The 24397-nt window shown below is 40.5% G+C and overlaps 1 protein-coding gene across 14 annotated transcripts in view; it reads right to left on the bottom strand.

The window, feature by feature from the left end:
• dlg3 (discs, large homolog 3 (Drosophila)) overlaps positions 1 to 24397 on the bottom strand; it is an 83578-nt gene that overhangs the window by 36034 nt on the left and 23147 nt on the right. For 2 of the 14 annotated variants that reach the window (XM_025911146.1, XM_025911150.1), the window contains exon 1: positions 21346 to 22495. The exons of 10 other annotated variants lie outside the window; for them this stretch is intronic. In XM_025911146.1, coding sequence (XP_025766931.1) covers positions 21346 to 21528 — 183 coding nt within the window. In that variant the 5' untranslated portion in view covers positions 21529 to 22495. Of the gene's footprint in view, positions 1 to 21345; positions 22496 to 24397 lie in introns of those variants that run through there. 2 more of the 14 variants (XM_019364993.2, XM_005467471.4) reach the window with 2 other exon arrangements.

Genomic DNA, 24397 nt, shown 5'->3' with positions numbered 1-24397 from the left:
GTGTATCATGTTCTAGTGGCACTGCACCACACAGCACTCAACTTGGCTGCAGACCCTCAGGACAGTAAAGCTACACAGACTCCCAGTGAACCTTGGCAAGTGCAGGGCACAGGCTTCATCCAAATTGTTAAATAATCAATGTGTTCCCATGGTAACCAGCGCTTGCACAGCATTGGCCGGCAAACCGGCTTAGCCACCTCCCCTTGCTCCACCTCTCAGGGCTCTCGCTGTTACCTCACTGCAGTTTATGCAGCTCTGTGCTCACACATGCCCGGCCATAGGCTGGATGTGCCTGACTGCCTTTTCTACACAGACGCAAGAACATACACACCGCAGAGCCCACACACCGATTTAAGTGAATACCACAGCTTATAATTTACATGTCTATAAAGATGTGAACCCTCACCATTTAAGGCACAAATCCATTAGAAGGAATATTCTTTTTATTCTGACTATGCATATGTTTAATAGCACACAGGCAGGCGGGTACTGAAAGGAAAAGGTTCCTTGTACAGGGTTAGATGAGATCATTGAAAACACAATAATACTGAAACAAATATGTTTATCAGTACAGCATTAACTGCTTGACTAGCACAAACTTGTCTAAAATTAACAATTTACTGTTTTATAGATGATTTTTTTTTTTTTACAGTTTTTACAGCTTTTTACTTTTTATTACTTCCTAAGATAAGATAAAAGGCTACTGAGGGATAGTCATATCTACTGTACAAGCCTGAATAGTACAAATAATCCACTCCAATATGGGGAGCAAAATGAGTCTAAACAGGTTTTCACACAGCCTCTCTTTAACATATAATTACTACTGTGGTAAACAAATGGCAAAAAAACATAACAAATATCAACAAATCTAATTTTAAATGTGTTGGTGAAGCTTGCATAACATATACGCAGGCAGCTGCCTCTGTTCAAAATAATCCAAAACCTTAGGAAGGTTTGACTGTCAGCATTACATTCTGTGCTTTAAACCCTCATCTTCGTCATAGGTAGAGGGGGGAAGAAGACGGAGAGGCTTCAGCATGTGCACGGTGACAGCATGCTGACAGGGCAATAACCCTTTCCTCCTTAGCAAACATTTCCATATCAGTTCTGCTCTCACCAAGGCACGCTGACATGGGAGCTCAGTCTCCAGTGGTGACATCGCGGTGAAATATGACAGTCAGCCCCGCTCAGACGATGTGCCCAGTCATTTAAATGCTTCAGCCGATGCTGAAGGAAGCTCTTCCCGGGCCCGAAGTCAGTGCTAATAGCAGATAGGAGAACAAGGCATGCTATGACGTGCTTACGTTATCTAAAAAAGTAGATGCCTCTAGCTGTGCTGCGTTTGTTTTCTAGCAGAATGTGGGATGAGAGATGGAGTCGGTGCTGCTGCTCTGATCCTTCGGCTCTTATTGGCTTCTCGTAGGCCACGCTGCAGTCTAATCAATACCTGCTCAATTACCATGCGCCCAACATCTCATTCCCGCTGTATCCCCTGTGCCAGCGGGAAGAGGGAGGGCGAGAAGCAAGGTGAGAGAAGAAGCATCTGAGAAGGCTGAACAGATGACAGCGAGAGATGTTTTACTCGCAGATGCTGTCAAAACTCAATGTCAGGGACAAAGGCGGAATAACGAGATGTAATAAAGAAAATCCCACAGCGGTAAAGGTCAACTGCTCCAGCTCTCCCTCTACAACGGTAGCTGAATTCAGCCATTCATTTCAATGGGGAAATTAATTAGTTCGCACATAAAACAGACCAATTAAAGCTCAAAGTTTTCTGATTTGATGGCTATGATTGAGCATTTTGACTATGTTGCCCCCCCCCCTGCTTCCAAACCCTCCCAACACACACCGCAGACACACATCCATGAAACTATAATTAATAGCCCGTCACAGCTGTCAGCAGCACTCCCTCCTCATCTTTATGTAATATTACAAAAGCATGCTCTGGCTTACCTCTCTGCCATGCTGAGCAGCTTCAAATGAGAGCTGGCTAGTTTGACCTTCACAAGTAGCAGCCACTAGGTAGAAGTACTGAGTGTAACGAATATTCATAACAATGTTGCTCAAGAAGGCTTTCTACAACTGATCGGGTTTGAACTTGACTGCACCTCGCTCTGTGTGCTTGTGACAGTACATCCGGCATGTGGCAAGCGTGGATTCTGACACGACAAAGTGTAAATAATAACATTAATAGTGGCTGACATTGCTCACGCTGGTTCACGGTGACAATGTCATGGCTTACTGGCACACTTGAATACAGCTGAACTTCTATTAATGTTATTACAGTGTAGTTAGACAGACCTGTGCTTTTCCAAGTGGGGTGGGTGATATTTTAGTATTTTCCTTTTTCAAAAGCAACATGTTTCCACAAATGTCTTTGATTTACTTTGACTTTGATTGTAGTGAGAACTAACGCGCCTGATTTATGGAGAATTTTTTCACGAATCTGCCACACAGCAAAGACACCAGCAAATCCATAATCCACCACACTAATTGTAAGACTCCACCTTAATTGTGATGTCAAACATTCTCCTATGAAAGTTTTGTGACTGCATCGTGAATGCTTGTAATGCTTTCATAATAAAAAAAACCCTGTCAAAACACTCAAAACCACAGTAGATTTCTCTATTTTTCCATGATGACAGATACACAGAGACAAACAAATGGCCTTATTAATATCATGACTTTAGCCGTTCTTTATTTTCTAATATCAGCACTGCTGTGGTCTGTGTGTTTTTGGAAAAATGACAAAGCAACAAAGCAGTTGCTGCAGGTGATTATCTAAATCAAGGATCTAAACCCTGAGGGCGTTATAAATAAAGAAAACTTGAAACATTTTTTGCAATCTACAGATAATAAGGTACAGAATAAACCTACAGATTTCAACAAAATATTGTTCGATTAAAGAAAACCATATTTATTTAACAGCAGAAATGTTGAGAACGATTATTTTTAACTAAATTAAAGATTAGTTTGTCATTTATACATTCCAAAAAAGGGCCTGATTGTCCAGTTTAGAAGCAATCGATTAATGGATTCAACTGACTGACTCAGTATCCTAACCATGTTTTTATTTTTTGCTTTTAAAGACCATACAATCCATACATTCATGCAACATATAAAGCTGCACGACAAGTGATGCATCGGTGTTGGTCCTATGACTGAGTCATCCCTGCTTTTCAGATGTTGCTGCTAATAAGTGGGTAACAGCATTACAGGTGCTCTTGGAAACAGCCAACCGCTGTGCTAAAGATGGGTAATGAAAAACTTAAACAATAATCATCACAGATTTTTAGCAGATACATGTACTGGGAAAATTACTAAACTGCTAATTCAAATTAGTCACTGGTCTCACAACCAGCACCACCGAGTCAATGTCACAGAGAAACAGCTCCAGTGAAAACTACCACATGTGCTGTGGTGAGGCTTCACAGTGACAGGAGTAATAGTCATCAGCATAATCCTGCCTGCACAGGTCACTGTAGCATGTTAACGCTCTGCTTTTGACTGGTTATCCTGAAAAAGCCTCTGAATTTATTTCTCTCTGATGGTTTGGATTTGTAGCTCAGGACTAGCTACAGCGCATAGCTACAACCAACTGAGTGCTGCCATTTTCAAGCTTTCATTGGTTTACTACTCTGCTGCTCTGATGTGAAATATTCCTAATTTTGGTTTATTTTGCATGTGCTTAGTTACGAAGACGCATCTTCAGCAAATAACTAAAAATTTAGACATTATTTTCAGTGGAGGAAAACAAGCTTCCATGGAGGAAACACCCAGGCAGGATGAGACGAGATATTTCACAATGCGAGTGCAAATACTTAAGAAAATATCCAGAAATTAGCTCTAAATAAATTAGCTAAATAAGATCTTATAAGTTAAATATCAGATGAATATTTAGGTCAGTTGTTTTACTTAAAGATTGATTTTTAGTCTGTTATGCCTTTATTAGGCAGCAAAAGTAACAGTAACAGAGAGATGGGAAGATGGGCCGAGAGGGTGGATGAGCAGTTACCAGCCTCCACCAGGTGAACATGCAATAGTTTTACATGAAGGTTTTTGTATGGACTAATGTGGCAATAAAAATGATTTTAACTGTGAGTTTCACGGTTGCTGGCACATGAATTTTTAGTCATGGACAGAGCTGCATTAGCCGTTTCTAGTTGTAGCTTCAAATTTACCAAAAACACAACTGTTTATATTCTAAGAAACTAAGATTTTCATCAGTCTTAAATCTATCCTGACATCTCAAATGTATTAAAGACATGAAATCTTACAGAAGTATCATACTGAAAATCAAAGTGATCCTCATGAAAATAAATAAACACTGCGAGTAGCAAACAATGTTGTTTTTTAATGCTCTGTTTTCACTTTTGTCACCTTTCTTTATTCCTTTCCAGTGAACCCCAGATCACAATCTTCTGAGCTGCATTTAAACCAATCCAATTTTAGACTTTTTTTCCTTTAATTGGGAACACTGCAACTGTGATTCGGCTTCATGGTCCTAACAGTATTGCAAACACGATCCTTAAACCCCTTAAGTGCATGTTATTGCAAGAAAAGAGATTAGCTTTCTCTAATTTCCTTTACCTGCTTTTGACTACACACGATTTTGCTCACACAGTCCTACCGTTCATCAAATCTGCTAGAATATTTTGGACTAAATGGCCGCTGCAGCTGTTCAGGCAGCGCTCGTTCACAAAGCAAAATCATGAGACAGTGATAAAACTATAGAGAGCAAATACAGAGTGCTTAGTGATCCACTGTAAAATAATATAGTGAAAATAACAAGCCTAACTTTGGCCTAAAGGCCAATAAAAACCATTCGTCCCCATCTCTCAGGAGCCGAGGCTTGTCTCAACACAGCAGCAGAGATCCTCCTGTCATGGTTGAGGTTTCATGATTTTCTATAAGCTCCACTTGGGAACGCCCACATGCACACAAATCTCCATTCACTACCCGTGCCTGAGTTTTGGCTCACAATAAGTGTAGGTGTTGAAAGTGATGAAGAATTACAGTAAGTAGGACACAAGCGAGGCAACAAATACAAGAGCTGTGCCTCTAGTTTCCCTCTGATAGTTATGAATACATGAGCACATTTATCCATATGCTGATGTATTTAGCGCCAAACAGCAGAGGGGAATAAAAGAAACAGGGCATTGTTTTAAACGTTTGTAGCACTTTGGTGATTGCCAAATCAATCTGCCTCCTGTCGAGGGTCCAGATTGCCTATTTTTCACTGCCCACCTTGGGCTGTGTTCAGGAAAGACACACTGTCCCCTAAAGAATGGGTTTCAGCCAAGAGCAGAGCAGCCATATTACTGGACTGGAGAGATGACACACTGATCTGAAAACATGCAAACCTTTTATTTCTCTGACACAAAAACCCCCACTGTATACCAGCTGGCTGCTGAAACACAACAACTGTTTTAATAGATGGAATATGATGGCAAAATATACGGGCTGCAGGCATTAATAAATAAAAGGAATGGATTAAAATATCTTTATCATGTTTTCTGTCAAACGTGAAGATGCATGCTTAGCTTCAAGACTATAAATAGCGAGAACAAGCCCGTTGGACTCTTTACAAATAAAGGTATGAGAGCAAACTACCTCCCAAGATGTCACCACACCCTGCTGAGAAAAATCCCAGCACAAAATCCCCCTGTGAAACCACAACTCGCTGATTTGCGACTTCAGTTTTAATGCAGACTACGGAAGCAAGATTTAATATGTTAATTTTATTTTTACCTTTAGGACAAGCCAGTGCAGATGCATCAGAGATATTATGAGGTCAAAGAATCCCGGGTAGAAATGCCAGAGATGTTGATGGTCCCTCCCTTCCCATCAAAAAGCCAATCACCATGTAGGACTGATGCATGTGCTCAGTTTCTTTGCATAAACAGGATAAAATGCCGCTGTAGCTTCCGGGTCGTAAAGATGAAGCCCGCTTTAAACCAGCATTTTATTCGAAGGCCACCAGATGGCGATAACTGTGGCTGCAAAAAGGTTTCGGGTTCTATAGAAATCTTTCTAACTTGACCTCTGTAACCACTTTCCTGATGACTCACTCATTCATTCATTTTGGGTTATACTAAATGAAAACTTAAAGCTATTTTGTAACTCCAGGTATATGTGTAATATGAATTAGGATCACAGTTGCTTTGGCGTTCTAGTGGGTTGAGGTAAAGAAGCTGACAGTGTTGGCTCAGTTGAAAAAAACCACATTTTTAACCCTTATTGTTGGGCAAACGATTTGTAATCACATTTGACTGGTAACTCTACACTTTATGGGCGGGTGACCATCAATTTAGATAGACTTCTCTTGCTAGCCTAAAATTAATATCTGGAGGTGTTTTCAAGATGGGTTTGTGTGATTCCACCTAACCCAAAAACTCTTGGTTTCAGCTTCTTAAATGTAAGCACAGTAAATCTGTGAGCTTTGGACTGCTGGTCAAATCATTTGCATCATCATAGAAATGCACAGCTCATTTCTCATTTTGAAAGGCTAAAAGAACGACTAGTTTGACACTAAATGTTAATGCAGTGTGAATGACGGGCTGAATTTCTTGAAAATCCCAAATTCTGGCTGAATGTACTGATGTTGCGTCATTCCCATCAATCACACTGTCCCTCCCCTCCCACATTCCCACCTGCTGAGATATTCTAGAGAACATATGCAGGGCTTGGATTTGGCTGATTACATAATTGCAAATTTTAATGGTGAGTATTAATCCACAATGGCCCATATTGGGTTTTATAAGCAGGCTGATTGGGATCCGCAGGCTCTCAGAAAGCAGGGGCAGTCGGACAATGAAGCTCTGGGCTAGAAGAGCGCTTTACATTAGAGCTGAGGACCACTACTGTGTTCCATAATGCTATTCACCACATAGCAACTGCACATTTTTATACTGCATTTTAGTCACAGCATCATCAGCATCAGAGATACATTTTTCTGCATATAAAGAAATGATTTGCTTCCTGACTGCTACAGGAAAGGTTGAGGGAAAAATAAAAAATTGTCTTGGAAAACAAGCAGGCTTTGGTCGCCTGCGTATCAACATTGCAGCCTGTGGTAATTAGCTAGCTGAGCAGCAAAGCTGCTGTGCAGCTCTGCCTGAGCCTGCACCATGGCAACACACAGGGCTGTGTCTGAGCACAGGCTCCTCTCTGCTTTCCTCTCCTCCCCCTTCTTTCCTGTTCTTGTTTATTTATTTATTTTTTACTGGCTCATCCCTTTCTTTTACGCCCAAAACTCTCATTTCTTCATCTCTTTCCTCCCGCTTCCCATCCTTTCCTCTCTGCCCATCTCTATTCCTAATCACCCTCCCCTGCCTACCGTCCCCTGTTGCATCATCACCGACACAACATAAAAGACACTCGGTGGTTCACGTACAGGGAGGGCTCGGCGCTGCTGCTTTCCTCGACATTCTGAATGCGGGGTGGGGAATTTTTCTGACATATGGCAATCAGTATCATGTCTTCCTGCTAAATTCCATGTTCATCTATGCTGGATTACACACAGTGTGCATTTTAAACATATTTAACAACAACATACATTTAATGCTTCTGCAAGCTGATCGAATGTAAAATGTTTGTGCTGAACAAACTGCCCAAAACAATTATAATTGTTGATAATATACAATTGATTAGATTTAGGCTAAATGCTAGATTTAAAATGTGTATATGTGGTAATTAACAGTACCTATAGGCACAGTTGTAACCTCTATACCAGCTGTTCCTTCCTGTGTCTATTTTTATGCTAAAATAAACCAAGGGTGGGATAGACTTTCTGATTTAACTCTTAGTGAGACACGAAATATGTGTGTTTCCATAAAATGCCAGACCATTCTTTAACATTTTCATGGATATGCTGCAGGGTGTTAAGGTCAATTAGATATATTTAACCAAAAACGTGATTTCTATCCTGGGGCACGTTAAATATGAAAACAGAGTTCAGCTTCTGGTTACAGTTTCACACTGAAATGGGATACAGTAGGCTTTGACTTATAGTTTCTCTTGTTTGGTGGCTTTGTCATAAAAGTTATCAAATCAGTTAGCATGTATACAAACTTGACTGGTTTAAATAGGCAGTACATGCAGTGAAAGTTTGTTACTTTTCCCAGTGCTGAACGAAGCCCTAAACTTAGCGTTCACACTACAACTGGACTAAACACTTTCCTGATGAGTTTCTGGGCTCAGTTCTTAGTTTCATGTTTTACTAAGTAAAACAGATTCAAGTCCATTTTTAATGTTATGGTCATTTTAAGAGTCAGAACATGGTTGAAACCCTGACGTCATCTCCCTGGTCAAAACTGATCACAGTACAATGAGAAAGGCTGAACTTAAAAACTGATCAGATAAATAATATAGATCTGATTATTGTAGAGAAGAAATTAAACGCAACTAGTATCATCAATATGGCTATGAACAGACGTGCACACGCCTTCTGCAAGTACACAGATGCTGCCATTAAACAGCACTTTTTCTAAGCTATTTGTGATTCTCTGCATCTAAATTTCATTTCATTTGTTGCATGATTAATTTAATGCGTCGAACTCTTACAATTGTCCTCTCTGTGCACAATGTCAGTGTCATTTTTTAGGAAAACATGAGGCCAATTAGTTCACCAGAATGAGTGTTAAACATGTGTGAGGTTGCAAGTTTGTGCCACTGCTCAGATCTGGTCGTTCTCCTCATCCTTTTTAATCCAGACACTTTCTTGAAAAAAAAACTGTTAATTTAATTTTATTCTAATCAGTAAAGCAAACGTAGAGACACAGACTTATCTTACTAGAAAATCAAACATGTTTAAGATGTGCCTCAAACATGGTTCGACTTTCATTTTGGAACGATTTTATAAGCATGAGTTACTCAACACTGAAATGTTTGCTGGTAATTATCTAGGATAGGAAGACTTTTCAGTCACTGAGCAGTAGCCACCGAGGGTGTGGCTGTAGCATCTATGATTAGCATCCTGCATACAAATGCAAAACAAGATGTATAAAGTGTCACAGTGTTATGCTCTGTGCACACAACCCTGCAGTTAAAGACTACAAAGATCTACTACTGACATGATGGGTCTTTTTATGTACTGATGACTGTTAAGTCATCCAATCAAGTGTTGCCCATCTGACCCTGTTACACCTGGAAAAGCACAGTTTTGTGAAAAAGGCAGTTTGCACCTTTAAAAGTGTTGATAAGACACCTTCCACACTGGTAATAAAGAGATCTTAATGATTTCTAGCTGCTATGCCTTAACATTAAAACATAAATGGTTCCTTTGTTCTCTCCTTGCCTGCCTCAGCTCGTGTTGCTTCAGCTTAAAGTCAACAAAAATATCTGAGGCAGATCTTTTAAGCGGCTGCTTATGATCAGTTCTATATAATGTTTACAGAGTTTTGCTGGAGTGAAGCATCTGTTTCAAGGTTTTCGTTTTTTTAAGAGCATTTGGGGAATTCAGGAAAAGCTGGGAGAGGAGTAGTGGGAAGTTTTATCGAATGCCTCACCTGGACGAGTGATTTCAGGTTTAAGTTTAAAATTAATGCTTAACTTTACTATCAAATAATTGTTGTAAGCGTTAAGCTGCCATACCATGCTTATTGGCTGCGACTCGTGAAACAAGTCAGTTTTTTAGAGAAGAAAGAAAAGCTGAATTATTTTGGAAAATCCATTCGGCGTTTTGATCTACCTAACTCGTGGTCTAGGAACACTTTTTCTGCAACTTGAAGGTTTCCTTTGAGAACTCTGATACACCATGTGATCATTGTCACTTTAATTGAAAATCTTGAGTCTAACTGATAAGTAAATAAGTAAAATGCATTTATATAGCACTTTTCACAGATAAAAATCACCCAGATCTATGTGATCAGACTGACATGAGGGTATTTTTGTTGCTAATATTCAAAATGAGAAAATATGGATGGCTAGCTCCTCCAGGAAAACAAGAAACCTAAGAATTTATGGGGGTTGATTCCTCAAGAGGGCATCCATTAGCATGTGTTCCAATGGTGAGAATCAATGTTTCATTAAGCTGCTGTGCATCTGTTTGACTAATAGGTACAGGTACTTATTACACTAAACTGTGGCTATGGCTGCTTACTGAACTACTTTCAGGATGGCATAAATCCAAATGCGAGCATTAACATGTAAAGACGACAATATGGACACCATGTCCTTAATGCTCTACAGGTTAAATCACTTTAATCTGGGCAAGTAAAGACAATGATATGTGGCACAGTTTGTATTTGGTATGTACTAGAAGAGCACGGCAGATGTGGCAAGTGTCACGGGACAAACAAAACGTAAGCTCTAAATCTTCTAACAGCAGTATAATAATTTTTTCCCCCTGTCTCTGTGATTTAGATGTGTCTGTCTGTTTTTCCAAACTTGATGTAGATAGAAATGATTTTCCCTTATGAAAATAATATAATTTGTACATACAACAGACAGAGGCCTGGATAATGCTGGCTGTCAGCTTGGTGGGTGGAAACAGGAAGCCCATGTGATATAAAAATATGCTGTATGTTCATGTGACAGGAAGCTGCAGATGCCCCATGCAGGTTCTGGTGCTTGGAGAGAACCTTCTGCTCAGCATGTTCCTTCAACATACAGACATATTAAAAAGGAGAAGAATACACATGGTCCTAGTAACGTGTTGGCGGCCACCACCACGGCAGCCTCAGTACTTCTTGGCATTGAACATCATGTTTTCAGTTACATCTTCTGCCACAGGTGTCCAAAGCCTTGGCAAAGGCTATGACACATGGGCCATTTTCATCTTTGACTAGACCACTCATATCAGGAGAGTCATTTTTTACTGTAGGATAAGGATGACCACTCTGAATAACTTTGTATAAAACTACAGTGACCACTTCGTCTAAGCACCGGTTTATGTTTGCCACTGTGGGAGCCTGAGGCAAGGCTAGTCCGCCCGTATGGGCATTTATATGACACACGTGTGCAGGAGCACAGGGATTCCCAGATGGCACAGAACTCATGTAGGGAGATTTCTGCAACAGTGCTGCAGAAGACTGCAAATGGATAAAAGTGCCATAATGGTGAGTATAAATGCATGTGGCTGTGTGATGATGTCACATCGACAAGGCAAGGCACCAATGCGGGGAGCATAAATGTAATTTTGGCAGCAGAACAAAGCCACTGGACTGCCTCACTGGGTCAAGGTTTCTAATTCCACCTTTATTTGTCAACCCTCTGTATATTCTTATATGCAATAATCCTTAGATGCAACAACAGTGCAAAGAATCACATATTAGCCATCTATTCATAGTCTGAGTATCTAACAAAAATTTTCCTTCAAAAGCTCTAAAATAGTTTATTAATATAGCTTTAAAACTGCTATATTGTGGGATTTCTTTTATAAAACATATAAAAAGCATGCAGAAAAAAGTCAAACCTGGACACATTTATCAGGGTTATTAAATGATTCATGTGGAATAATGAGGCCTGAGAATTAGCTGCCTTTGAGGGCAACGAGACCTGAAAATACAAAAAAGAAAAAAAAAAGTTAAGCCATTAAAAGGTTTATTAAAGGATTTTCTACAACTTGGTTCTTATTTTAGGCCATTGTTTACATTAGCTGACATTAATTTGTAAGATATGGGTTAAAATATATAGTTTTTGTTTTCACTTAATATTGAAATTATATTGCTTTAGATAAATGTGTTTGGGATTGCTCAGGCTTGTCTTCTCTTCTCATCAGAAAATGGTATCAAAAAGATGGCATTTGCTACTTAACAAAGATCTTACTTTTGTACTGCAAAGTCATCCAAATTTAATCAATAAATGGCTAAATTTAAGGTCGCACTCTGTGCAGCAATGCATACAAATATCACCGGCCTAATCATGCTGCTGCACAGGTCTGGAGATGCTCCTGCATCTTCTCCGAACACTGCTAGTCACCCCAAGATGAAACCTTTGATTCATGTGATGTATGAAAAAAGAAAAAGCGGAGGAGGCGAAGGGCAGTGGGAGACAGGAGGGGGATGATAGAAATGAAGAACACTGAAAAACAACACAGCACACACAGACACACACACACAAATGAGAGGCCAGACCAAATGGCTGAAGGGCTGCTTGGATAATGCATTAGACAGAGATGGCACTCAGAGCAGCTACACATGGTAAGAAATGCACTGCTTTGCCAAATGTCCTCCACACACACACACACACACACACACACACACACACACACACACACACACGCACGCACGCACGTCGGTGTAACTAGAAAATGGAGCACAGACGCAAAAAAAGTATTCATTATTCTGTATGATGAAATCATGAATTCTCATCACTAAGTGAAGCTCAGAGAATTTCCTGTATTATAATTAGTTATACCATTGGAGATCCACATATACCACACATACATAAAGGCAAGGCGAACACTGACTAAAACGTGGAATGAATGCAAAAATATCCCTTTGTAGTTCACTATGAATGAGTGAGGACCAAATCAGTGAAAGTAACCACAACTGCTATTATATCCTTCCTGAAAACTCTATCAAACACTAGACAACCTACTTAACTGGTTAAAGAACCTTTTAGGAAGAGCCCATTGATGGAATTCATGCTGAATTAGATGAATTTCAAATTTTGAGCCAAGCCAAGAATTGAAACTCAGTGCTTCCTTTGCTACAAGCAGATACGTACAAATCTGAAATATGAGCACTAAAGCTGATTCATATACATCTACACATTTACTTAATCTTCATTATTTAGTTAAAGCATTCCATTTAGCCAACACTTCATTTCTCAGCTTATTTCGTTACAGGAAAAAGTGACGTATTAAAAGACCTTTTTGCTCTTTTAAACAGATGGCATTAGATTTCCTTCCGTTTCCTTTGTGCTCCATCATGCAATGTAGAGTCATATTTACAACTCTGTTTTCTTGTATATCAGATATACTCTCTCCAGTTAGTAATGCCAACTCTTTCCCTTCTGTCATAATGTATCGTGTGAAAATGCTGAGTACTAAACTAAACATGACTTGAAGATATATACAAGTAAAAGCTTATTTAGATAGGTAGTGATTAAGCCTTTGGAGCCACAAGAGGGCTTTTAATTTAAAAGGCTTGAGCAGGAAGTATGGGTATCATTAGGAGCATCTCAAAAACTGCAAAACAGAAGTGTCTGAAAATAATTAGGAGACTGAAACAAAGTTCCTTCTGCAAAAGAACCTTAGGTTTGGCATGACTAAGCTGCTGCAGGTACACATTTATTTATTTTTTCACAGCAAATGCTAATCCTGATTATACTAGCACTTATTTTAAAGTATTCTGAACTTTTATAACTATTCAGTAGTTACATCTTGTTTCACTGGTCGGACAACTCAGGATTTTGTGTACCTTATTGTAAAGTGTTACCAAAATAACAGCTGATATGGCGGTTGAATAAAAGCAATAAAAGCACAAGCGTTGTTGAAAGCACCCACACACCCCCACAAAAATGAAGAGGAGTCAGAAGGCTTAGGGACTAGCTCTTCACTGATATTGATTGGATATACACGTATTTCATGTATTGCAGCATGTGGGTGATGGAACTGGTGTACTTTGCTGAGGATGTTAGCACATTCTTACTAAAAGGAGTCTAGCATCACAGGGAAAAAAAAGGCTTTTATATCTGTACATACGATCTATCACAACGTTTGATTCTTTTAATAAACAACTACAGGGGTACAGGATCACCAAAATCTCATTCCATCAAAAGGCCCGTATCCCTCGCTCCATCGCTGATTCAGACGTCCAGTCTGCCCTGCACAGCGCAGCACAGTCCCATTTCTAGGCCAGTCTCTACTGTGATCAGCAAAAACCCCTTAAATAAAACAAAACAGGCAAGCAAACAAACAAATAGCACTCCCCTCCCCTCTCTTTTCTCTTCTGCTCTCCTCCCCAGCTGGCAGCGAGTGCCAGAGAGGGGAATGGGCGAGCTGATACGGGGCTGAGCCCTGGCAGGGCCTCTGACAATGACCATATGGATCACAGGGGCACGACAGCCTCAGCTTCCAGCAGGACACACACCTCCACACACAGGATCTGCCGCTTCGGGCTACTGCACCTGTAACGCTACACTAAAGCCTCTACAAACATCACATAGCTGTAGAAGGGCTGCGCTAATGAGTAAACCACTTGATGAGCTTAAATCTGTGTTGGCAGAAGACACAAGAAATTTCTCTGATTCCAGCGTTTCACACAGAACCTCCATGTTGAAAGAGTGCGAGCTGATTCAGTTTGGTAACGCAGCAAACGGGGGAAAAAAGGAGAAAAACAACAACCGAGTAGAGGCTTTTAAGAGAGGTGTAGGAGGTGGGATTAAACACAGTTCAGCTTTTGGGTCACAGGTATAGCCGCGCTATATCACAGGTCTTCAGCTTCTATAATGGTGGCTGGCTTGTCAAAGTCTCCACAGTTTGCTGACGTCAATGTCTGACTAGCCATTTCTCCGACGCTCTGTGCTTACCCTCTTTAACAGCATAAAAAAAAAAGCTAACTTTTGTCAAAGTGCACATAAATATTGCAGTACGCCTTGTTTCCCTTGTAATGTAGTGCATTTCCCTCTCTTTACCCTCACATCTCATGGGTACAGAACACTGTGTTTTTGGGAGAAGGCTGGGGGGGTGTGCTTATAGTCTATGTGTATATGGTTATATGAAACAGTCTGTTACAGCCTGTAGCAGCGTTTTTAATCCATTGTTTTTAATCCAATGGAAAGATCAGTTTAAACTGTCAAATACCACAGCTGTAAGTACAAAAGGAAAGTAACCAAACATCTATGCTCCATTTCAGTAGCAGAAACATGTTCATCTACATTTTTTTCTCCTATCCTATGTTGTCATGCTGCCAAGTGAGCATGCCAGGGTGGAATATTAAGACACTAAAACACCGCTAAGAGGCAGCAGCTGCTGCTCCTTGAAATGTGCAACAAAGTGAAAGGCTTGGTGCAACAAATCGTGGACCTGGAATGCTGAATTTGCACATTTGTATCACAGTTTTCAATATACTGGATGATAATACACAATAATATCCTTGAGCAACGCCACGTAGTGCCTCAACATGTTGGAACATCGTAGCAGTTCCGAGATTACGAAGAAGCAGTTTCTTTGTTCTACTTTTTGAGTCTTTACTTTGTAGGAAATTCTAGTGGGTTTTTTTACTGATTGCAAAACAAAAAGGAATTAAAAAAAAAATACAGTTGAGAAAAATAAGTCAATACTAATAGTTAAATTAACAATTTAGCTAGCTGCCAATGCTAGTGCTTTTTGTTTGCATTGTTTTTGCTGTAGTTAATCTACCTTTTGGTCCGCGGAAGCATAGAATTCTTCATTTAGCTCCCTAGAAAACTATAAAAATATATGAAGCACAGCAATAATGTCAGACAACAGATACAGATTGGCGAGTACCACATTTTAAATGTGATCTTATTTGAAAATAAACTCAGCCAATAGGAAGCACTAAATCTTTCATATCTCCTGATGATTTCATATTTTTCGGTTTGGCTAGATGGCTTAATACAAGCTGTAATGCAGTAATTTAGGCAGGAAAATGTCAAACATTTGCACCTCCTGCATGGTTAAAGCAGGCAGATCCGTTTGAGGAAAAAGGTTTTGAAACCTTCTACATTGATTACTCCAAATATGTGATTTAATTTTCACTTAACTCATGAGTGAGTGAGAATCTCCTTCCTACAAACATTTTTCTGCTCATCTGTATTTCAGGGATGTCTGATTGAACAGCCTTGCTCAGGTCATGCCAGTCTCCATTAGGTTAAAATAACTGATTTTTGTTATTTTAAAACATGAATTTTCTTCTTTGTGTGTTTCCTTGTGTTCACGTATTGGTCGTTGTCTCCGAGTCTCTGAGTTAGCAAAACAGCCCCAAACCATGGCGCCCCCTCTCCTGTAAGTCCAGGTGTTTTTTTTCTTATAGTGGACACATAAACAAATCTAAAGTTGTAGACATTTCTGCAGGTGTTTTAACGTTACTCTCGGGTTCTTTTTCACCGCTTTCACGCTTGCATGTTGTGTTCTTGGTGTGATCTTTGCAGGACGCCCACACTAGGGAGAGTAGCAAGAGCTCTGAATTTGCTCCATTTGTAGGCATGTTGTCTTATTGTAGATTTATGATGAACACTGAGGTATAGAAACACTTTTGTAGCTGTTCCATCTGCCTGAATCTGTTTAGTGTTTCTTCTAAGGTCCTGTGAAAGCTGTGGTTGAGGCATAGTTCACATCAACTAAGAGCACATTCTATTAGTAATCTGAGCTGGTATGGCTTTATTTGACCTCTTAATGACTACCACACCAATAGCAACAAATAGTCTCAGGGCTTAGGTTAGGTTCTGGTTCACATCTACTCCATTTTTTTTTTTAAATCAGAAAGAAATGTAATGCCAAAATGTATGAGAAATGTTCTAGGGTGTGAATATTTATCTAATTTAGGTTGTGGCTAAGCCAAAACCCAATTCTTTTAAGCCACACTGCCAATCTCATCTCATTCAACAGCTGAGCTTTTGGGTTTACATGGGGTTCACTTACTTTTCCAGCTTGGACTTTAAGTAATTACTCGATACAGTCAGACAGAAACTGTGTAAGCATTCTTCATTTAGCGCGTTAGTCCATAGTTAAGACTTACATAAAGATCAGATCACATACATCCTGATAACTCTAAACTTTTTCCTGAAAAATGCAAGCTGTGACTCCAATTGTGTGAAGTTACAATGAAAAGCAAACGCATGAAAAACCAACCCAAACTGAGCCCTTGTTTATAGCAGGTTCCGAAACGCTTCACAAGGTTAAAATGAACGCAGGACCTGAGCTACACATTGAAAGATTTCAGAGAGTAATTACCAGTACACTATATCTGCCTGTTTCTGCCTCCTACTAAATTTAAAATGCTGCTTGGGGTGAGTGTGGGAGAGAGGGAGGAACAGGCTAGGAAAGAAAGGTCTTCAGATGAAATGTTAATTCAACACTGAAGCTAAAGAGCGATGTCTAAAAGCACTGACACTGTAGGGTGGCAGCAGACAAGCAAATAAGTGGGCTTTTATAGTTTTATCGGTACATGATACGGCTTCATAAGGGTTTAAACTATGAAACACAATAAAGCTTGGAATAAAACACAGAACACAAACGTTAAAACCTGGAAAACAATAAAAAATAGATACAGACTTGAATGAAGTCATCCAAAGTTGATGATGGCACTTTTTCTTACTAGGTTGAGAATCTGTGTTTCAGACTCAGATATCACAGCAAGAAAGATGCAAAACTACTTCTACTGCAAACCTTTTTCAAAAAGATTTGTGCGTTGTGTAAAGTGTAAATAAAAACAGAAATACGATGATTCTCAAACATTTAAACCCTATATTTATTTGAAAGTAGTAGATGATAAGAGATAAAAAATGATCAATTTTGTTGTTTTCTGAAAAATGTATATCTTTGGTTTGAATTTGATACCAGCAACATATTTCAAAACAGCTGTAACATGGGTAATAAAAGACAAAACCCACATGTAAATTAGCTTAAAATTTCAGGTTATTAGATAAGAATTTTGAGTTGGGGGTCTCAACATAACTCAAACATTAGACATAATAACATTACTTTAAGAAAATAACCTGAAATTTTGACTTACGGATGGCATTCTTTTTCCGATAGTAGAAAAAAGCTGAATTAAAATGTGAAATTTGTTTTGTAAATGATGGAAGATGGAGAAAAGAGTGAACGCTTTTGATCAGTAAACATTTCAAAAATCAGTACTGGTAATGGGGGGCATTAGGGCTAAAAGCCGGAGTAGTTTCCATATCCTTGAAGGCACCATAAATGAACAACAATATATACCAGCATTAGAGCATCTAATGCTGCCATCCAGCCATCCTTTTCAGGAAAGTCCTTCCTTATTTTACCAAGACAATGTCAGCCATTGTTATCACATACTAGAGCAACATGGCTCTGTAGACTGCTATTATTCACCTCCTAAAGTTGTCTCAGCCTAAACCTTTATAAATTTGCTTCTCGCATCATACTGAAAATAAGTTTGCATTTAAAATAAAAACAAATAAAAGAAAATGCTGCAGTTTGAACTTCATGTTACCTTTTTACTAATTTCTAATGAAATATATAGTTTAAATTATAAGCAATTCATTGCAAAACATCACAAATTCTTTTAAGAACAGCTGTGTGTTAATTTTGTATAAAACTGGGCTGGAGACGGTAACAGCTCCTGCAGGTGCAATGATGAAAAATGCCATCCATCTTGCATTAACATTCACAGCAAATTTCTAAGGAAACACATGGACATAGTGAATGCTGTTTCATCCAGATTACACACTGCTTTACTTTTTCTTAGACAAGCTCATAGATAAACCCTTCCTTGATCTGATGAGGAAAATTCCAAGCCTTAGACTAAGCCTTTCGAGATCACAGTTAGAGGATCCAGCTCAAGACCTCTGGACGTGGAGCACACGCAAATCCCATCCGCTAATGCTCTCTGGGTTGCTGTCACATGAACGGCAAATCAAATCAGACTGAACAAAATCTCATCAGACAGATGTAGAAACCAATGATACCGATAAATCAATGCGACTGTAAAAAGACGCACGAACACACATATGCACAAATTTCAGATTGAGGCCCGAAAGCTCCCAAGTCGTAATCACCTATGGGAGTGTTTGGCATGGAACGCCCACCATGTCTGTGCATTCATTTAAAATGCCACAACCACCACAGAGACATGTTATAAACAACAGGTCTGGCAAAACGTTCTGGACTAAATCTTGATGCTAATAAATAAAGTAAAATCCAATTAATATTTAAAGCTAATCATAGCCACAGAGTTGGAGAACACACAAAGACAGATTGAAGCCCGCAGGGGGAAGAGGGAGCTTTCTGACTGATGCTCCCAGTAGACTGAGGTCTCTATTTTTCTCAGATTTAAATTCAAAAGCTCTTGTTTTAAAGAATGTTCTTATAATCCCAGCAGAAATCATCCATAATTAAACTAGCAAGCTCATGACAAAAGCAACACAATCATTCCCTAAACAGATGACAGAGAAAAAACAAATTAATGTGCCATCGTTATGTCTTGGGGTTGCCTGATGATTTCCTCACATATGCATGAAGTGTTCATGGCTACAGGAGCCATTTAAAAATGTCAATGATCCAGCTATAAAAAGCCAGCTCATACAATTCTCAATGACTGTGCAAGGTTATTGCTTTTCATGCTAGCATCCCCAAAACATGAGTTGTTATGAAAGCTATAAGCTACAAGGATGTTGGGCGTGTGTGTTACTGCCCTGCTCTCTCTGGCTGTGTTATAGGTAGTGGGGGAGGGGGAACGTTCACTTTTCCCTAGCTAGGATGAGCAACGGTGAGGAGGGCCGGGAGGGCGGGGGTTATGGTGGGTGTGCATTTCTACCCATGCCGTGCCATAGCTCGTTCATGGGATGGGAAGCGCATATATATAGGCCATTCACATGCCTGTTTTAGGAGATGGAGGGACAGATGCTTGTCCACAGTGTCAGTGCCTCTCCTGCTTCTCTCTCTGACAGCACCACCAACTGCCTCCTCTTACATAATCCCCTCCCCCTTCTTCAGGGCTGCTGCCTGCATTTATTGGCTTATTTCTCTCTTTTTTAACCTTTGCATTTTTACCCCACTAACCCCCGCTGCATGCCCCATTCCCTGACTCATTATCCGCAATTCTAGCTATTTTTATTCCAATGAAGAAATGTAAGAAACTCGTATATTCAAGCCATGAATGCCGGGTTGGATACGCTTTTTTGCAGAGTTTTTATGCTAGTATATATTCACACGATAGAACGAGAAAGTAGGGATCCTTCGAAAGGATAGCAGAAGCCAGGATTCAACAGAGGGGTTTATCCATTAATGGTGCTGTTTCAACAGGATAAGATCCCTACATGAATCACGATGCAGTCGAAAGAGATTTTTCATCAAGCAGATGCTAATTTGCTCCTGTTGTAAGTTGAATATTGAACAAATACGCTGGAAAAACAAGGGGGTAACACTGACGGAGAGTAAAATTCTCCATGTAAGGAATAAATGCTTACATAATCACATCTGCTTTGAGCTTTCAAATGTGTGAAACATGAAATACGCATGACTGATCTGGATGCAGCTGAAATGGAATAGATTTAAATGGATCATGAACAAGACAGAGAGAATGTCCATTTTCTTTTTTCGCCTCCTCAAAGCTAAAGCCTCTCCTCCACTGTAGTAATCTGCTAATATCAACCAGGTTGCAGCTCATACGAGGGCTCAGCTCAGGAGGAGCTTTTTCCACTGTGCTGCTGAAATTTCAGCCTCCATTTTCTTCTCACCTTCCTCACTTCTTCCTATTCTTCTTCCAAAACCAGGATCAGACACAACAGGGGGTGAAATACAAATAATGCAGTGGCTTCACTTGCCGCAAATACAGGACTGCACAGGCACATACTCATGCACAGCAAGATCCATTCCTTGAATCTCATGCTCACCGAGCAACCCTTCCCCCACCCAAGCTCAATCTCATGCTCACATACATGCACCTTCCTTAATTAAAGCCTGTGCTCCTGAAGCTATTCTGACCTTCCGTCAACTGTGATTTACAAATACATGTAAATAAATGGAGGCAACACAAAATGGTGCACATGTAAAGAGGCAGTTTCATTCACACTGTGCGACACATAAGACAGGCAGCATTTAGATTGCGTCTCATTCTCTGTTTGTATTACACAACACAGTCGTTATATTGTGATGCTTTGAAGCACAATGGCCTGCAAAAAAATACAGGGACTGGCATCAGAGATGGATTTCATCATCCCTTCCTCCAGTCTAAGCTAATTAGACACCTCTCTGAAAAATCTGTTTCTTACGTCTAATTTCTTTAAGTCAGCTTGTAATGTCAGGGTTACCGACTAGAGGGCTAATTCACAATAATTGCAAACTGCCTCTCGGTGCTGCTTCCATGAATGAAAATGCACCATTTCTTTGGCCTGTGGTAACTGCATCAGCATAAGCCTTTGACGACACACACACTTGGTGTGTTAAACCTATAAGCATTAGTCATCTGCGCCCAATCCAAAAATGAAGTTCATCTACATGTATGTGCCGTGAAGCTAGATCAGCTCTATTCTGCTCTACAATGCGAAATACACAAGCGACAATTAGGAAAGAGAGAGCTTGAGAAGAATACTAAATCTGAATTCTCTTCCTTAAACCGACAGCTTCAGCTGGCACATGATCATTTCTGTTTTACTATGGCAACAGCCCCTCTGATCTCCCTCGTCAGGTCCCACGAGCCTGAGCTATGTAACAGAGTGAGGAAGAGGAGTTACCTGGTCATACCACTCCCGGTTGGTGCAGGTGCACTCGGGCCACCATCCTCCTTGTCCACTGGAGTTGTTGCCATTTACTTTGGGGCCACCCTTGGATTGGCCCTTTGGGTTGGGGCCTCCAGGGCCCCCACCAGACATAACCTTGCCCTTACTTCTCCCTAAAGTGCCCCCTCCTCCTCCCATGCTTCCACCTCCCCCTGAGGCTGGAGGGGTAAGGTCTGGCCTCCACCATACCCAGGTGGGTATCCATAGGGCTCGGCCTGCCAGTCTCCTCCATACGACGGGGCGTCCATCCTACGCAGGGCAGCCATACGGGTCACCTCATAACATTCTGGGCACTTGCAGCAGTGGTGGTGTTTGTGCATGCTGGCTGTGCTGGCTGGGCTGACGCTGAGATGAGCGGCGTGGCACTCTGTCTCTGCTGCCTCCTCAGATCTCACACAGCACGCTGTGATCGGCTCACAGAGCGCTAATGCCGATGGAAATAACACTAATCACAGGAATTTCTACAGATTTTCCCTTTTCGTCAAATCCTGTCACTCTCCAGTTTATTCCTTCCGGACGCAGAAAAAAAAAAAACGGACTGAGAGGGATGGGAAGCAGCGACAGGAAAACAAAAATACAAAATGGGCACGTAGTCTTTGTCCTCTTGACGTTGAAGATCAAAGGAAATATTTAAAATATTGTATACCGCCACACAATCAGAGACCAGCCCTGATGATAGAAATTTCCTCTTGCTTCTCTTGGTTCACAGTGATACGCATATAAATTCATAGATATATAGATATTTTTTTGTTTATATATCATATATATTTACACACACAAATACATATAAAAATATTAATATAAACAGACAAGCACAAATACAGATATGTACAAGGATAAATGTATATATATATATAAATATCTATATGCGTGTGTACAAATATATATATATAGATATATAAACAATATGTATAAATAAATGATATCCGCAGATGAAAATCTTCAGTTAATTCTTGGTATCTTCCTGTTCTTGTCAAAATCTCACGGTTTTTTTTTTCCTCCTGCGTTGAAAATCGTTGTCTTTCGCTCTCTGTCTCTTTTCTCAGCCTGCAGAGAGGAGCTGAGCACTGGATTGCCTCTCAGCCAGCTTGCCCTAGATGTGGATTATTCAGAGGGATGTGAGCTAGCAAGAGGGAGATAGTGAGAGAGAGATATAGAGCAAGAGAGAAAGAGAGAGAGGGAAGCAGGAAGGGACGGAGGGGGTGGGGAGGGGGAGATATGTAGCAGCATCCCTCTAGCACCTCAGCCCTGACAGCCACAGCCAATCAACTTGCAGCACCGCCATCAGCAGCAGCAGCAGCACCAACAGGACTGAGCGCTTCAGTAGCTGCTCTTAAAGGGACCGCAGCACCCAAACCTCGCTGCTTCCTGCCTTGAGTGAAAAGGCACTTCTTCCCTAATCAAAACACAATAAAACATTGTGTGTGTCTGTGTTTTTTTTCCTCTTAATATTTTAAAGAGAAAAAGGTCAGGAAGTCATAGTCTGCAATCTGCCAATGCAGTCCTCAGCCTCTGATCCGCAAATTCTGAGTCTAATCCATGTTTTCATCAGACCAATGCAGCTGAAATCCAACTTGCAATGAGCACCCCTGTCATTCTGATCACTGGTCATCTCCACGGTCATCCTTAGTTCAGCTGCAGCCTGAACAGCTTTCTTGTGCTAGTAATTGTCAACCTCGGGCTCTGTGTCACAGCACACATCTGTAAATACTCTCGCAGTGGAAGTAGGTGCAGGAGATGAAAATCCCTTTTCTCCTCAATATCATGGCTCTCAGCAGAGGATGCATTCGAATCACGCTGCATTACTTTAAAGCGTTCTTTCGTTTCAAAGCGGCACCGCTGTTGCATTATTTTAATGGCAAGTCCTGCGCGTGTGCAGGACTGGGTCAAAAATAAGCACGGCGAGGGAAAAAGTGCACTCCTGAAGCCTCGTATAAGAACCATAGGGGAATTATTTCATGTTCACAATGATGACATCAACACAAGTGTACCAAACCAACACGATTACACGCTCGGGCTTTCAAGTGGGTGGAGGAAGAGATTGAGAGTGAGAATGTGTGAGCGGAAAAAAACCCCACTATATGGCTTTCATGTATCTGTGGCAGTTATATTTTCAGTAATGCGATAGGACTGCTTGTGAGCCATTTTAAATGCTTGTGAACTCGTGGGCTGATCACAGCTAGATACAAAACATCCTGACACTGAGGGTGAAGGTTTTTTTTAGTGAACTGAGAGGGAATGTTACAGTGTCGCCATTAAAGCCCTGTATACATGCATTATTAATGAAATGTGACGGGGAACAGAGCTGGGTGTGTCTGCATGGGGGAGAGGGTATATTTATACATAGTCTGCATGTTACAGCGCATATACATTAAAGCGAGAAGTCTTTTAAGTGTGTTGATAGACACCATATTGCCATATTGAAAATTTGACATGTATAAATGCCTATCTGTGCAACCTTCCTGTTAAACTGAGCAGGACTTTGAGGGCAAACTGCATTGTGTTGCAGCCCTACCAGGAGGCACACACAGCAGGCTCAGGCTCACTTAATTACATGCAAGAGTAACTCACTTCATTATAATGATATCCTCTCACTCTAACCTGCAGAGATTTTCATTTTCAAGCAAAGAGCAAAAATAGGTATTTTTAAACAGATGCTGGAAACCACTGTATGAGTTACATCGTAGGATGTGCAGCCACATATGCCGCTGAATCCAATCAGAGCGGCGAGGCGGGGCTTTGAAGCAGCAGCCTGAAAGACCAATGTAAGCATATCGATCACAGCACACATGACAGATCACATGTTGCAAGCATCCTTTCCTAAAGTCCCTCTCTCCTGTCTCTCTTATAAACTGTCCACATTGCATTTACCAGTCAGTGCAATCATGGGGTGTGCAGTAAGAAGCTACCTTTATACATAAATATATAAAGGTAGGTATGGGCAGGACAAGAAAAGAATAACCACAGATTGGTAATCTGTACAGAATACAGAATTAATACAGGAAAA

Source organism: Oreochromis niloticus, linkage group LG2 (genome assembly GCF_001858045.2).
Source record: "Oreochromis niloticus isolate F11D_XX linkage group LG2, O_niloticus_UMD_NMBU, whole genome shotgun sequence".
Lineage (NCBI taxonomy): Eukaryota > Metazoa > Chordata > Actinopteri > Cichliformes > Cichlidae > Oreochromis > Oreochromis niloticus.
Note: the sequence above shows the minus strand (reverse complement) of the source record. Positions and strands in the feature narration are given on the sequence as shown.